Here is a 16,310-nt window from a genome sequence, read left to right as displayed (position 1 = left end):
TCCGTTCCTGTTATTGCCCTTACCTAATCTATTGTACGTCTCTACACCAAAAATGTGTTCACACCATATCACCACACATTTCCCTGACAACCTAAAAAAAAAAAACCCAAAAAAAACAGCTCTCACTCCCAGTCAGCCTCCTGTCACCCTCCTGTTCTCCCACCCAGTGTTCCCTTTGTCACAGTCAGAATGACCGAAATCTCCAAATTTTATAGTTTGTTTGATAAAAATGGTTTGTGAGGTTTTTAAGCTTGACTCTAGCTTGTAGGTTTGACCTGTTCACTGATGAGTGTCTCCTTCTGAAGGTGTACCCCTATGAAATGCTCATGATAACCAGTAGAGGGAGAGCTAAACTGCCCAGGGATGTGGACAGAACCAGACTGGAGGTATCAGTTTTCCACCTGACTGTCCGCAATTGATACTGGATTTCTCTACTTTGTGTAAATAGCATGTTACACAAATACAATTGTAGCAAGGAATGTGCAGTATCCATGGCTTCTTGTCATTTTTGCAATGACCCGTTTTATGGCTTTGGTGCTAACCACAAACACCCCCCCCTCCCCTCCCACCCTCCCCTCCTTTGTTTTCTCCACCTTTGTTCTCAATTCTAGCGCCACTTAGCACCTGAAACGTTCTTTGACATCTTTGGAATGGAGATCCAGGAGTTTGACAGGCTTCCCCTGTGGAAACGCAACGACATGAAAAAGAAGGCCAAGCTCTTCTAGCACTCAGAGCAGCATGCATATACTGTACATTCACTCAGATAGCACACAACAACTGTAATCTAGATGTAGGTTTTGGTTTATTTCCTTTTCTTCTGGTTTTTTTGTTTTATCCTGACATAATCAAGGAAGCCATGAAATGGACTCTTTTTGCTCTGATGCTTCCTGAGACTGTGAGCTGAAAGACATGTCCAGTTAGACTTGCACAGGAAACAAGGAATGGGAATCTCTTCCATGTTCAAAAATGACAAAGAATGAGAATGAATGATAAATAGGTTCATGTTATTTGGTTTGACCGCGCTTGTTTTACTTCTTGCTTTGCTTTGAGTGGAACTGCTTTCCTTTCTTTCTTGCTTGTTTATTCCTACTATTTGTTGCTGTTGATTCCTGTGGAACTTTGTAAGTACAGTAGAAACTCATGGCGCCATTACAAAATGTCCATGCTCGTAGCTTGAACATGTGTCAGCTTTCCTTCGCTTGGGCTGAAACTGTTTTAGTCCAAAGTTTGCAAGAATCGGCTCAGTGAGTCTTTGAATTAAAAAAAAAAAAAAGGCACTGGGAAAGCAGTCAGCTGACCCACCAACTGTTTTTCTGGATCTACATGGAATTGAATCATCCAAGCACCTACACATCATCAGTCTTCTTCCCCTGGCTACTGTACATGCCAAACATTCATCTGACCCTGACAAAAAGAAAACGTCTCTCTTCTCAGGCTCTCATAAACATGGCCACACACTCTCCCTTTACATGTATTGGAAGTACAAATCTGAATATATTTTATTGCCGTATCCAAGATACAGTAACCAACAAATAGATAAAACACATAATGTAAGAAGCAACTGTATTTGAAAGTACTGTTTTATAAATGAAAACCCACACTGCCATTTGTTGTATTGAAATCTAAGCCAATAAAGCTTTAAATCACCACAAACCATATGATCCTCGGCTATACCAAAGGTACCCACAGACTCTTTTCTGCTCTCTGTTTTCTTCTTTGCATTTCACCAATAAACACAGTGGTTCAGTGACTTTACACATCCTGAGATGTAGTCTGAGGACTGGTTGGCTTTTACTGGACCAATCAGAGAGTGGAGCTTGGTATTTTACTTTGATTTACAGCATGTTTTATTCAGTTTATATACAAGTATAGATACATTTCTTGATTGCAGATTGTACCCTGAAAGACCATAGCCCATTTACAACAAATCGTGTGCTACAAATTCAGTATAATTGACCATTTTCCATAGCATCTCACATTTTAAAAAAAAATGAACTCATCAGGAAGGAGGAAGAATTTAAAAACCATTTTGCAATTTGAATCTTGCTTTAGAAAGATAAAGCTTCACTCTGAGCATGCCATTGCAGACAATGATTATTAGACCTCTTTTGGATTGATGCATTCAAGTGCAAGTGGGAAAACAAGATATGTGAGACTTGGCTCACGTGTCAAAGTCTTGCATTGGTTTCTTACTAATAAAATAATAAGCCAAATTGATTTTATTCTATTCATAATATCCATGTTTTCTTATTGTTGTCTCATTGTTATCCTTATTGCATTTTCAACTACATCTCAATATATCCATGAAAGCAGTGCTACAAAGGAGCTAACTCTTAATCAAAGAGTACTCCACTGATTTAGCATTGGACTAGTATAAGTACAATCACGAATATTAAAAAAAAAAGTCTGCATCAAAATCAATGCAGCAGAAGCAAAGATATTATAATTTTTATTCTGCACTTTTCTTCTCGTTAAAACCTGGTGCCTATGTTACCCACAATGCAAAATGATCTTTTGGTTGGAGATTTGGGTGTGTTATGCTGGCAGTGGCTAACGTAGCCTTCGACTGTTAGCCTCTGTTAGACTGTTAGTTGGCTACAGAGGTCTGGGAATCTCACTTCTTTCTAGTTCTACACTCCCAGATTTTTTTCATTTTCAGACTTGTAGTCTTTAGACATAACCGACGCTGACTCAAGTGACATTGAGGTCATTTATCAGTCTTTGTGCCGCTCCCTCTGAAGCCACAAAAAGCTTCATACTAATTCTTTTCACACATGTAGCAGTACCATAAACAGACTTTGATGGGTAAAAAAGTGGAGGTGTCCTTTAAATATCAGACATCAGCATGTCTAACTTTACACATTACACCACTGCCAAAAAGACTGGGTTCACGACTGTGACTGATAATGTAACTTTACCAAAAAAGAGAAGAGACTACTTTTTAATAGTATGGATTAGGCCTACTTACCTCAAGCATGTTCTAAGTCTCTCCAGCTTTATTTTCTGTATGCACTGACATGAACTGAGCAATGGATCCCTGGATGGCAGGAAGACCCCTTCCAGACACAGAAAATACTCTGCTTGGAATGATATTTTGTGATATCTCTTGTTCAACAAAAAAGTTTAATAAACCAGTTAAAAGTTGTTAAAATTGCATATACCTCTCCTATAAATATGCAAATATAGTTTCAAGAGTTCACTACACACAGCACTTGTGTAACTTGCACATTGGACAGACAAACTTCCAAAGTTGTGAAGTCCCAAAATCATCCTGTACAGGCACATGTTAAACGCTTGACTGACGGGGAGCACAGAGAAGCAGCTTCACACCATGAATGTGAGAACAGCCTTCTGTTGTGAAGCTCCGCACATGCATCACTCTGCACAGTGCCGTATCCAAGTGAGATAACAATAGACAAGTGGAGTGTGCTTTGGAAAATGGTCAACAGTGGTGTAAAGCATGATGAACTTTATAGTAACAATAAAAAACACACAGTCACACCAGTATGATACTCAAGGGGAATTATTGTGGGATTAATGTAAATGACACAACAATCATAATTTTCAGTAATACCCATAATTTAAGATGTAATTTTGTATGACTCAGGTACCAATTAAATACTTACTGGTTCCCACTGGTACTTAAATGTAGGCACAGTGGAAGAAAACAAGACTATAGGGAACAAGGGAGTAATAGTTTAAGAGGAAATGAGAAATAATTTATAAATCCTGAGTAGGCTACTTGTGGGTACAGTGCTGGGAAGCAAACTGAAGTTTGACAAAAAAATGCAGCCACATTATATTACAGCCCACATACCTTATTCTTACAGTGTAATGTAGTTTCACAGCTGCACTCCAGGGAATTATTTATGTCATATTTACACCTTTTACTTCATTACATAAATTGTTAATAAGGCCAAGTCAAGAAATGGGTCTGTACATTTGGAAATTTGCTCCTAGTCATATTCTTTCACAGTTAAATCATAACAGCTGCAATGGAGCAGAAAACAGCTGATCCTTTCTCGTATACACAGCTATGAAAGCTTTCTGTAAAAAAAAACTATAACATGTAATGTAGTAGAACATACTCAAACATGGTTAATCTTAATTGTTTAATGAGGAACCTAGTGCTTATTCTTTTAATTCTTTTGATTACATAAGAATAAGGTTTGTGGGCTGTAATATAATAATTGGAGGATTTCCTTTTTTATACTCAGATTGCACAATGAGTATAAGGTAATATCAAGTGCTGACTGCTATCCTCCTTTTACTTTTTAATTACACAATAAGAAAGTGGTTGTTGACGCCATTTTTTCCAAACTTCATTTTTGTTTCACAATACTGTACCATGTGAATACCTCAAGTATATTTCATTTCTCCTTTCCAATAAAATGTCTAGTTGTTATTCCCTTGCTGTCCATGGTTTTGTTTTGTTTTTTTCTACTGCATCTAAATTTAAGTACCAGAAAGTAACAGTAAGTATTTTATTGGAACCTGATTCTTCCAAATCTAGTTCTAAATCATGGGCTTTAAGATAAAAGTGTTAACTGCTTTTCTGACAAACACTAACAACAGAATAGAATAGACTATAGAAGACAGATGTCTGCCTCTGGAGTCACAACATTGCACTGCATTGCATCCTCTGAGGAGATCAATGGGAACACTTTTTATCTTGATTGGGTTGCTGCGACACAGAAAAGCCTTCAGTGCTGATACAGGAAACTTTACCATCACCATTAGTCTCAAAATAAAGAAAGCATAGTGTGCCTTTTAATAAACAATCAAAAAGAGAGACAAGATGGTTTCTATAGTAAGCACACTCCTGTCAGTCAATCTGTTGTTGCATCAAGTTTCATAATAAACTGCTTCTGCTTCCGCAGCTGCACCACACCACAAAGAATTTGGCCACCTTGCTGGTGTTGAGTTGAGCTGTGCTGAATATGTGTGCAACCCTTTCTACAGGAGACATTAGAAAAGCATCAGGAGTGTCTAAAGAAGCAACGAGAGGCAGTGAAATACAGACTGAAGAAACTGGCAGCACGGCAATCAGAAATCACTGTAAGTTCAGACGAGTCAGTGCTGACATTTTGCCACAACATGAAATCTTTTTTGTCTTTGTTGAGACATTACATTTAGAATTTAGAACAAAAACAATGGCACTATAATTACACCTGTGATCAGATATAATAAACTCATAAAAACTTATGCCTGACTCAGAAAAAGTCCTCAGTGATAAGGGAGAATATCATAAGGAAATATCAGGAGATCCAGGCCGTTCTGGATGAGGACCTGAGGATTACCCTGTCCCACCTGGAGATGGAGGAGCGGGCTGCGGTCTCTGCTCTGGATGGACTGATGGAGAGGAACTGTTCTCTAATCCAGGAGATAGAGCAGGACCTGGCCAGACTCACTGTGGCACTAGACCAGACCAATACAGAGCCTGATACAATGGTGAATAAACTTGAAAGTGGCAACATCCACTGCATCAAATATGATTTGAAATTTTATATTTACCCTCTCACTTGTGTATGAGAACTAAAAGTATTATATGATATGAAACATTTTTCTTTCAAAATACATTTAATATTGATTTTTCTGCTTCTCCTCAGTCTTTCTTTTCATACCCTGAGCAGCAAGACATGGAGAAAGTAGACAGGTATGGCATCAAATCATAATTAATAAAAGAAAAGGCTTCAATAAGAACCAGTGGAGCAAAAGCTGATGTTTCTTACTATGGTCTGCTTCCTCCAGAGTAATGGATCTTCTTAACAGGACTGACCCGAGCAGTGTGAACCTGGATGAGGCTAAAGCTGAACAAATCCTCAGCCTTACGAACAACATGCTTCTGCTGATCTGCTCGCAGACACCAATTATCAAGAAACTCATCAAAAGTTGTCAGTTCACACATTATTTCTATAGTGTTTATAACCACTATTGGACCTCTTTAATATGTTGCCTTTTCTATATAAAAATGTTAAATATGTGTCTGCAGATTCCAGTGAGGTGTGTCTGGATCCACAGACAGCCCACCCAAAGCTGATCATCTCCCACCAAGGTGACAGTGCCACCTACACCAACGACTGGCAGCAACTTCAGGACCTCCCTGGACGCTTTGACACCACCCTCAATGTCATCAGCTTGCAAGGCTTCACCTTTGGTCGACATTACTGGGAGATTGATGTGACTGGGAAGACCTACTGGGAGCTGGGTGTTACCTACCCTACCATTCCTCGCAAGGGCACCACTGAGGACTGCTGGCTGGGCCGGGGGGATGAGTCTTGGTGCGTGGAGTTTTTTGATGGGGAGTACACAGCCTGGCATGGAGGGGTGCCCCATCAACTGCCTTTCACAAAACGCTTCTGTCAGATTGGTATATTGTGTAGTTTCCCTGCAGGATTGGTGACGTTTCTTGAGGCAGACAAAATGACGCCGCTGTTCTCGTTCTGTGCAGGAACTTTCTCAGACTGCCTCCACTTAGCCCTGTGTCCTGGTCATGACCACAATGGCGCCAATGCAAAGCCTATTGTAATCTGTAATGCCCCGTCTCCTACCAGTGACCTCTGATCTAGTAGCTCCACAGAAAAGCTTTTATTAATTACTTGCTAAGATACTATTTTCTAATAAGGCACCAATTGTAAAGATGTACATCGTAAATTGTAACTGCTGGCTTTGTTTATAATTAATTAAGACTTAGAGTTTATAGCCACGCTAATGGCTCACAGTGGTGCTTTGAGCTAAATGCTAACATCAGCATGTTAACATGCTAAGGTTTAGCAGGTATAATGCTTACCATATTCGCAGTAATAGTTTAGCATGTCAGCATGTCAACATTTGCTAATTAGCAATATTCATGAAATACCTCTGAGGCTGGTGGGAAAGATGTTAGATGTTAAGATATTTCACAAGATAAAGGAAAACTTTGACCTGATGGTGCAGAGAAAAAGACAGGAAATCATCTAAGTTAGTGGGATTCATCTTCTGGGAGACCATGAATGTCTGTTCAAAATGTCGTGTCTGTCTAATAGATGCTGCAATATTTCACAAGAGTAGTGAAAACTTGTAAATATTTCAGGCTGGACCAAAAGGGTAAAATCTGTTACTGAGGCTTTATAGATCAGTTAGAAGTCAAAAAATTGATAAGAAAAAGTTTTTCCAGGTTGCTGGTGTTTTTCTGTTCCGTTCGATAATAATGCATTTATAAATTTTGAAACTATATTAACAAATGCTCCCACTGTTAATAATCCATCTAGTCAGCTAGCTGAAAATGTTAATGGGTTATTACTAAATGGGATTTTGTCCAGATGCTCTGCAAACAGGAGTTCTCTAAAAGACTAAACAAGTTTTATGCCGGAGGAGGATAAACATAATCTATAAAGCATTAGAAATGTTTAAATCATCTTTAATAAGGCCAGTAGTTACAATCTAAAATCATAGGAAGGGGTGCCATATTAGAAAGTGGTACCCTTGCTAATTGCTCCTTTTTGAAATAACTGAATGTATTTCGGATGATACAGAGGCACAGTGTGATAGAAATCTCCAGGTAGAAGATCTCCATGTTGAAGTAGAATACTACACATTCATCCAGTGCCCAAATAAACTTTCAGATAAGCGCACAGACATATTAGAAGCATCTCTAAGTTCATTAACATGATGTGACATGATAAAGGTTAGCAATACTCAGATCTTATAGTATATTTCATTTAGAATATAATGGTGGTGTAAGTATTTCACTTTACTGATTTTGTAAATATATACAGAGATCTAAAAAGCACACAGTAATTTATCCTGAAATGCACCAAGTGTATGTAGATCCAAAGTCTACATTCAAACAAACAACTGACTTTGTTTCTTTGTATATTTACTTTGTAAATATGCTCTCTGAGCCTTTGTGCTCTGACTGTATGCTTAACCAATTTTCATTTGAATGAATTTCAGTATGAAAACTGCTTCAGAGGCGGCAGAGACAGTGATATTGATTTTGCGCCATTTGATTGTTAATTAAAAGTTCGTGAACAGTGTTCTGCCTATTATTATTATTATTGTTGTAAAAAATCCAAGAGCACAGCTAAAATCAATAAAACTGACTCAGCAACAAGGTGGGACGCCAGAGAACCTGGTGACTCAAAGGTTAGTGTACTTGCACAAATGTTTAGAAAAGTGTGAGTGATCTGCCAGACAGATCACTCTCATTTTACTCTCCTGGATGTGCTCTGATCCGCTGCCATCATGAACCTAAAGCTCCTCTTCTTTTGCCTCTTCTTAGCACTGCTGCTGGTGCCTGCTGAAGTATGTACTTACTGTATGTATTATACAGCAATTGTGTAGCAATAAGCAAATGTATTGGCTCTTATTTATAAAACTGAATTGTTTGATAATGGATTTTGCTGTGAATAAACTGCAGTAGAGCTTGTTGTCATGAGCATGTTTTTGTTTTAAAAGATTAATTCTTTCAAATTATACTAAGCAACTGCACATTTTTCTTTTTTCATGATTATGATTTCTTATGTGATGCTGCCAACGGCAATGTTATTTTTTTTTTTTTTCAGCTGAAACGTAAAAAGGACAAAAAACATCATCATCATCATCATGATCATGAGCATGAAGATCGGCACGGCAGACATGATAGAAAGAGAGGAAGATTTAAGGATATAATTGAAGGTAAATACTTTTTTAAATTATTTCCAAACACATTATATGTAAACCAATATTTGACATTTAGTGTCCTGTTATTGGGTTTTTTTTTACAAACTGTTTAAAGGAATAGTTGGATGTTTTGGAAAATCACACTGCTTCACTGTAAACTAGTTTTATAGGGTAAGAAAGAGGGGAAGACAACAATGCTTCATATCTAATGGAAAAATATTGTTCTAGACATCTTCTTTGAGATCATAGACGGAGCTACTGGTGATGATGACGATGACGAAGACCAAAGTAACTCAGACTGGCTTCTTGATATGCAAGAGCCAGAAGGTAAGAGAGTGAGTGCTCAAAAATATTAATACAAATCTCTGTAATGTTGCGTGAGCAGGCTACACTGCACTGGAAAGCTCTCATTTAAAGCGTATGTTTCTTCCTTAACGTTTCTCATTTCTCAGGCCGATGCAACCCAAACCCTTGCTTTAACAACGGAGTGTGTGAGGATAAAGGCAAGAATAAATTCAAATGTGACTGCCCCAGACCTTTCAAAGGAAATAAATGCCAGAAAGGTTTGTAAAAATTCCCTGTCCTTCAGCCTGTTGTTGGACTGCAGATTGGACATATATGCACAATTTAAAATGAGCAAAATGGAATTTAAATTAAACAAATGTCTTTATTGTGTTATCGTCTCAGGTCCAAAGGTTTGTAAGAGAGGTAGATGTGGGCGTGGTGAATGTGTGCTGACCTCGACTCCCCCGTTTTATGAGTGCAAATGTAAGCAGCCCTTCCAGCCTCCAGACTGCAAACGAGGTAAGGACTATTTTTTCATCCACACAAGGCAGAATACCTCCGTTCCACTATTTTCCACACTTCCTGGAAGAAAACTTACACTGTGTGCTGTTTCTCTCCAAAGTTGCACCGTGTGAGCCTAACCCATGTAGGAATGGTGGACAATGCATCAGGGATGGTAATGACTTTGACTGCCAGTGCCCTCTAGGGTACAGAGGACGCTTCTGCCATGTTGGTAAATACTACATCCTACATCATTGTTTAACATATTCCATTCTAAGATAGTGTAACGTCATTATAACTCATATGCTGAGTTATAACGCTGACTGTGGTATATTTTTTTTAGGTCCAGATGACTGCTACGTGGATGATGGAGAGTCATATCGTGGCAATGTGAGTGAGACAGATGACGGTCACGAATGCCTTTACTGGAACTCACACTTCATCCTGGAGAATGGAGCTGATCCCTTCAACTCCTTTGAGGACAAAGATGGACTTGGCCCTCATAACTTCTGCAGGTTGGGAGAAAATAAATAAGTGTATTCAAACTTCAAACAACCGATACAAGAGGATGTTCACTCAAACATTTTCTATGGCACAGGAACCCAGATGGAGACACGATGCCCTGGTGTTTCTTCAGAAGAGGCCGCAAGTTGCTGTGGGACTACTGTGATGTGACAGAGTGTCCTGTGCCAACAGGTCAGCTTTAAAGCTTCAGGCAGCTTTCTAATTATGAGTGTGGTCAACAAAAACTGTTGTGTTACCTTCCTGTGTGTGTGTTTCCAGATGTGGTGCCAACTGAAAATGTCCCCACAGTCCCTGTTCCCACTCCTGCCAAGCCACAACCAACAAAACCTGAGCCTACAGCAGAGCCCAGGCCAATACCTACCAAACCTGCGATTACTGAAAAGCCCAGCCAAGCTCCTCAACCTCCTCCTGTACCCACTGCTGGTCTTCCCACTCCTTTTGCCACTGTTCCACCACAACCGTTCTCCACCTGTGGGAAGCCTCAGCCAAAAAAAGCCATTACCCGAATTTTTGGGGGTCTGAAGGTCGCTCCTGGGGCAATACCCTGGCAGGTGTCCCTGCAAGTGAGACCAAAGAACACCAACCAGCCATTCAGACACACCTGTGGAGGAGTTCTCATTGCTAGCTGCTGGGTACTGACAGCTGGACACTGCATGTAAGCACAATCATGAATACTAATCAGAAAAAACATAGATCAACCGCTGATTCTGCAATAGAATCAATACATGCAGACATAATCTTCATTCAATCATGTGTTGTTTGTGTTTCAACAGTGAGCAAAGAAAGGACATGCAGGTGGTTATGGGAAGTCTGTCACTGGTGGGGACAGAAAACACAGAGCAAACTATAAACGTTGAAGAAGCTATTGTACATGAGAACTACAGGGAGACTCCTTCAGCTGTATACAATGACATAGGTGATACATGCCTCTCCTTTTTACAGTAATATCAAATAACACCAACAATGTTAGAAATTTAGAAAGAGTATGCTGAGAGCACTTCATGTCTATATCTTGATCTTTCTTTTTTTAGTTAAATAAGAATGGGATGTGAGAATGTCCAGTCAGGGCGACTGTCAAATAGTCCATTGGTAATGATATGATTGATGTAATCTACAGTATTGGCAGTCTATCGAGTAAAGTAAACTCTAAAAATAGTAAAAAGTAGAAGTAATGAGATTGTGGTGTAAAAGGACCAGAAATTAAGTACTTTCTCAGTTTGTTTTTGATTTTGTTGTGACTTGTATCTGAACTGCATTTCCAAAGCCTTGCTGAGGCTGAAAAATACCGGTGGAGTTTGTGCCAATGAGACCCAGTTTGTGAAGGCAGCCTGTCTGCCTGATGGCCTACTGCCTGATGGGAAGGAGTGTACCATTTCTGGATGGGGTGCCACTGAGGAATGTAAGGCCATTTTTGCATAACAGGTTGCAAAATATCATTCGTTTTCATTCAGATTTTCTGGTTTTGTTTTAGAGGCAACTGTTTAAAGAACCCTTTAAACCTTGAAATTACATTTGCATGTGACCTCTGATATTCATTACAACTTTGCATTTGTTATTATATTTCATTTTATCTTCTTTTTCTGCAGCTGACTATGGTTCCAACCACCTGCTGGAGGCCAATGTACTGCTGATCAACCAGGAGAAATGCTCTGAACCCAAAATTTATGGCAAGGTCCTGGATAATACCATGTTCTGTGCTGGACACCTACAGGGAGGGGTGGATTCCTGCCAGGTTTGTAGAGGAATCTTGCTACTTAAGTGCATACTAACATTCAAAACATCTGAGTGACCAACTTATTTGTGGTGAGCTCTTAAAGCAGTTGCATGCAGCAGTGTATTTTATATGTTGTCACCTGTTCTCTTGTTTCAGGGTGACTCCGGAGGACCATTGACTTGTAAGCAGAATGATACCAGTGTTGTTTATGGCCTGGTGAGTTGGGGAGACCAATGTGGGAGGAAGAACAAGCCTGGTGTCTACACTCGGGTCACTACTTTCCTGAACTGGATAAAATCAAAGATTGAAACAGCATCTCCATAAGCAACGTGCCAGCCAGTGAAGCCAAGGGATTGGTTGTGAATGGAACAAGATCGACTCATCATGATTTAGCTTTTGGATTTTGTGCAAGTGATCATGATATTTGCTGTGGCTTTTCAGGTCTACGTCACCGTAAAATTTAATGCTCAGTCAACCTTTCCAAAAAAAAAAAAAAAAAATCACATCTAACAAAGCGCTTTTTCAAATGGGTTTCATCGTTGAGAAAATTTGCATTGTCATTTGAGTTTGATGGGTTCTTATTTTTGCATATGGTTGAGAACAGAAAAGCCTGAAATCTGAAATCTACTGTTCATCTAAATGTCCTATTTCCTTCATTTTCCCCTGAAACTTTACTTTTATTCCAGCCTGAGGTAATCCATAACCTTATGTTAAAAGTGATGTGCATGTGGAAAGGGAAAAGACACAATAAATTTACAATATGACTGCTGTGAGCTGTTTAAGGCTAAAGGTGTTAGATTGTCTTATTTATCAGGTGGTTACTTACCAGTGGTCTCTCAAATCATAGAAATGGGTTCAGATGCATCAGTGTTCTGACGGGACATTTACAGCACGCTGATAAATATTTCCTGGTTACTTCAGTCTCTCTATGCTGTTCTGTGCTTAGTTACACCCCTGGTCAAGATGAGAGTGCCCTTAACACCACATGGGCATAAAATGTAGATTTTATTTACATAGGTATTAGCTGCCTGTGTCATTCTGATTTTTATTGATATGTCTTTCAAAACATGTGCACAAAATTTCTGCTCAAAATCAAATAATTTCACATTTTATCACCGCTGTTTAAAAGCTCTTTATGTAATGCAAGGTTCTGTTGATGAACCACAGAATAAAAATGAGTCAAAGAACATAGAGATATAGACAAGGAACAGATGGGTGTATTTTCAGATTGTTACCTATACCTTAAGAATAATAATAAAAATAGGTTTAAATCTTGTGTTCATGCTATTGGCCTCACTGAGTGGGCTATTGTTTGTTGCAGGGCAGCAGCTCTGTAGGGCCACTGACATGTGAGAATGAAGGCACATTGGACAAAGAACAAGCCATTAGTTTACGTAGGGGTCATTTACCTCCTCAACTACACCAGGTCGAACATGAGAGCTGCTAAGCTGCTGAACATGGAGCTAAACTTTTCTGCAGAACAAAAGTACTGTTTGACAATGCACCTGATACCACTTGATGAAATATTTACATGATAGCTACAGACAATGGGAAGGTAATATAGGAATGACTATATGACTATAGAGAAGACTAAAACACCAAAACTCCTCAGCTATAATTTTCAGATTTTTTTTTTTTTTACATGAACACACAACTTTTTACAGCATATCTGACATTTCCACCATGTAATTTATATAAAATGGAAACACTGAAAAACATTTGTGAGGAGTATATAGAGTTTGATCAATGAATCATTTAAGGTTGTCCGCCAAGATCACTCTTTACCTAGATCTGTGTTTACATGCCACTCCCAGGGGTCCTTAATGCAGAACAAGGTAAGAGGCTGCCTGTTCAGTCCTTTCACGTCAATGCATGGGTTTAGCATGGGGTAGAGAGGCTCTGTGCACCGCACACAGAAGGAGTGAAGGAGGGTCATAGCATCAGCATCGTAGAATGACAGCTCCCCCTTCTGGAGGTTGGTCATTATACCCAGCTTTCTGACTCTCTTTCCCACTGACAGTTGCTTCTCCTGGGTATCATGACATGCCAGGTACTGCCCATCTCCATGGTAGATGCACCAGGATGTGTTGTTAACACACAGGCTGGAGCAACTCTGACTAGACTCATCTTTTTTATCAGCTGGCCCAGTGGTCACACCTATCAGCCAGTAGGGTTTCTCCTGGACAATGACTTCCCAGTAGTGCTGACCAGTAGTAAAACTCTCCTGAGCCAGGACACTGTACTGGGAGTCATATGGTTGAGGGCTCAGAGCCTCACTGACAGGCTGTCTTCTCCAGTGCACTTGCTTCCTGTCCTGGGATATTTCCAGTTTTGGATGGGCTGTCTTGGAGTCCAGAGCAGGAGAACTTAGATCTGCAAATAAAAATCTACAATCAATACACTACTACAGAGAAAGCGGGGGCTGATTTTAGATAGGTAAATCAGATAAGTGAATATTTAGCTCTTTACTAACATGACCACATTCGTGGAAAGTGTTGGGACAGAGCCACTGAAAGATCATCCACCAGCTTCTCTACTGTTCTCAGTTTCTCAGGGTCACACAGATCCCTGTCTACTTCCTGGATAGGTGCTAAATCCAAAGGATCACTGCAATAAAAACTGAAAACCATTAGAAGGCAAAAATCATACCAATAGAAAGCAGTTAGGATGGAAAAAATAGAAATTATATACTCACCAAAGATTCTGTGTTGTGATTTGCTGTTGAAAATAAACAGGTCATGTACAACTGCGGTCACGGAAAACATTTTAGCCGCATTTGTACAACACTTTCACATAATCACAATACCACGCTGTAAAAATATTAGGTACCTACCCGCAGGAATCTCAGATCATTTGTGTCCTGGAGAAGTGATTTGCTGGAGGCTCTGAGATTGTCTATCTCTTTGATCTGGGCCTCCATGATGCCCCTCTGGGCTTCTAGCCACTCTGTCATGTATGTCTCCTCTGCATCTATAATCTGCATCATCAGGCGCTCGTCACCATCCAGCACAACGCGGATTCTGCTGTACTTGTCTGAGATTCTCTCTCTGAAATCTGCAGCAGACCTCTAAGAAATAAGAAATAAAAAATATACATTGTTTAAATACATACAAGATGGGATTGTGTTCATAATAAAAAAACCATGATTAAAAATGGGGATTTCATATTGATTGTACCACTGTTTGTGTATACAGTGACTCCAAGTCCTTGATGGCAAGTTCTGCTTCGCCTCTCCTCTTTAGCAGTTGGTTCATCGTGGTCTCTAACATACCCTAAGGAAAGAAATAAAACAAGCCTATAGAAAATGAATACACAATAAAATAAAAATTAAGTAAAACACAATGACAAAACAGTACTAATATTCACCTTGAAGTGTACGCAGGCTTCATTGATTTGAGACGCTTTGTGGTTCTTGTGCATGCCAACCAGGACACACAAACAACACACAGGGACCCTTTCCTCCATACAGAAGAGCTTGAGCTCATCACGGTGCTCCCTGCACTTCAGAGACAGCGGATCTCCTGTCACCTCCACAACTGTGTGCTCCCTCAGGGCAGACCTCTGCTCGTGCAGCAGGGCGTGAGCCTGGCACAGTGAGGCATCACAGGTCAGACAGGTTCTTATGGCCACTGCTGGAGTCTCTATGCAGTGGTCACAGTGGATCGTTGAAGATGATTTGGTTTCCCTGCTTGGAGTTGTTGTCCGTAGCTGTGCTGGTGATGGCCTGTTAGTGGTGAAGTCCTTTACTTTGGTCTGAAGACTGGAGTTTATCTCCAGAGCGAGGTCAGAGGGGAGGAATATCTGACACTCTGGACAGAAGAAAGGACCTTCATTGGGCCCATCTGTTTCCCAGACAGCCTGGATACAGGTGAGACAGAAGTCATGTCCACATGGGAGCGTCACTGGATCTGTGAAGAAATCCTGGCAGACAGGACACTTCCAACTGTCCTCCACAGTCCCCATAGCTCTGCTTGCACCTGGTATGGCAGCACAGTGTGTCCTGTGCTCCTAGCCTTCCTGCTCATTAATGTTTCAAAGGCCTCTTTTGGCATGCACACGAGGGCCTCAGTGTCAGATTACTAAAGATGAGTTGATAGCTTCCAGTAGCTGTTTCACGCCATTGACTCTCAGGAGACCACACAATCGAATGGCAAATTTCCAACAAACTGGATTACGTGGAATAAATGACCAGTTTTTTGTCCTTTTTTGTTTCATCAAAAAGTAAACAGCGAATGGGGACACTTGGATGTCATCTTGATGAATTAGTACTAGTATTAGTATTAGTAATAATTCAAATTTAACTCTATTTATTTGTGTCCACAGTAACATTCGGCATTAATTAGAGCAGTTACAATGTTTTATAGTTGGCATTACAAATTGTTATTCTTATTTTTCATTAACAAATATGTGACATTGCATTTTATTTGATTTATTCAGATAAATCAGTTTTTACAGGTGTTTGTGAACCAATATTTTCATGATAAAACAAGTACATCACATGCATCACAGTAAAGATGTATTTACTCTCTTGTTTGTGGGCTTGCACTTCCCCAAAGCTACGCAAAGTGTCCGCCCATCAAAAGTACTATTTCTACGTAGGTGACAACCGATTTGCTTAAGTCCGTTTCTTTCTACGTGAACG

General features: G+C 39.8%; 4 protein-coding genes across 8 annotated transcripts in view; 3 read left to right on the top strand and 1 right to left on the bottom strand.

Annotated features, from left to right (window-relative positions):
* ablim1a (actin binding LIM protein 1a) overlaps nucleotides 1-1,654 on the top strand; it is a 39,250-nt gene extending 37,596 nt beyond the window's left edge. For 3 of the 4 annotated variants that reach the window (XR_011691431.1, XR_011691433.1, XR_011691432.1), the window contains one exon: nucleotides 306-380. Coding sequence is in view for 1 of the 4 variants with exons in the window: in XM_071481049.1 (XP_071337150.1) it covers nucleotides 306-386; nucleotides 612-725 (195 nt within the window). In the remaining 3 variants the exon portion in view is untranslated. Of the gene's footprint in view, nucleotides 1-305; nucleotides 387-611 lie in introns of those variants that run through there. The other variant, XM_071481049.1, reaches the window with a different exon arrangement.
* The window catches only part of LOC139623117 (hyaluronan-binding protein 2-like), a 69,630-nt gene extending 57,198 nt beyond the window's left edge, over nucleotides 1-12,432 (top strand). For both annotated transcript variants that reach the window (XM_071481053.1, XM_071481055.1), the window contains exons 2-14: nucleotides 8,211-8,286; nucleotides 8,547-8,658; nucleotides 8,872-8,970; nucleotides 9,096-9,206; nucleotides 9,331-9,447; nucleotides 9,551-9,661; nucleotides 9,773-9,944; nucleotides 10,028-10,125; nucleotides 10,213-10,609; nucleotides 10,728-10,870; nucleotides 11,219-11,353; nucleotides 11,541-11,686; nucleotides 11,825-12,432. In XM_071481053.1, the coding sequence (XP_071337154.1) occupies nucleotides 8,227-8,286; nucleotides 8,547-8,658; nucleotides 8,872-8,970; nucleotides 9,096-9,206; nucleotides 9,331-9,447; nucleotides 9,551-9,661; nucleotides 9,773-9,944; nucleotides 10,028-10,125; nucleotides 10,213-10,609; nucleotides 10,728-10,870; nucleotides 11,219-11,353; nucleotides 11,541-11,686; nucleotides 11,825-11,992 (1,869 nt within the window). In that variant the 5' untranslated portion in view covers nucleotides 8,211-8,226 and the 3' untranslated portion in view covers nucleotides 11,993-12,432. The remainder of the gene's footprint in view (nucleotides 1-8,210; nucleotides 8,287-8,546; nucleotides 8,659-8,871; nucleotides 8,971-9,095; nucleotides 9,207-9,330; nucleotides 9,448-9,550; nucleotides 9,662-9,772; nucleotides 9,945-10,027; nucleotides 10,126-10,212; nucleotides 10,610-10,727; nucleotides 10,871-11,218; nucleotides 11,354-11,540; nucleotides 11,687-11,824) is intronic.
* LOC139623442 (probable E3 ubiquitin-protein ligase TRIML1) lies at nucleotides 4,948-8,225 on the top strand (the record flags this gene model as incomplete). The annotated part of the gene is made up of 5 exons (XM_071481685.1): nucleotides 4,948-5,058; nucleotides 5,218-5,451; nucleotides 5,610-5,656; nucleotides 5,752-5,894; nucleotides 5,993-8,225. Coding segments are annotated over 5 exons (1,107 nt in total), but the record flags the coding sequence as incomplete, so codon positions are not given.
* A 1,010-nt stretch (nucleotides 12,433-13,442) lies between the features above and the next one.
* Nucleotides 13,443-16,310, bottom strand: LOC139623441 (tripartite motif-containing protein 14-like). Its single transcript, XM_071481684.1, has 6 exons — nucleotides 15,035-16,310; nucleotides 14,845-14,940; nucleotides 14,502-14,735; nucleotides 14,364-14,386; nucleotides 14,142-14,275; nucleotides 13,443-14,041 (listed from the first exon to the last, which is right to left on the bottom strand). Exons 1-6 carry the CDS (start codon nucleotides 15,629-15,631, stop codon nucleotides 13,443-13,445), a joined length of 1,683 nt encoding a protein of 560 aa, XP_071337785.1. The 5' UTR covers nucleotides 15,632-16,310.

This window comes from Trachinotus anak, unplaced genomic scaffold, assembly GCF_046630095.1.
Source record: "Trachinotus anak isolate AG129_WGS33_773 ecotype Australia unplaced genomic scaffold, CSIRO_AGI_Tana_v1 ptg000007l, whole genome shotgun sequence".
Lineage (NCBI taxonomy): Eukaryota > Metazoa > Chordata > Actinopteri > Carangiformes > Carangidae > Trachinotus > Trachinotus anak.
This window is presented reverse-complemented; position numbering and strand designations above follow the sequence as displayed.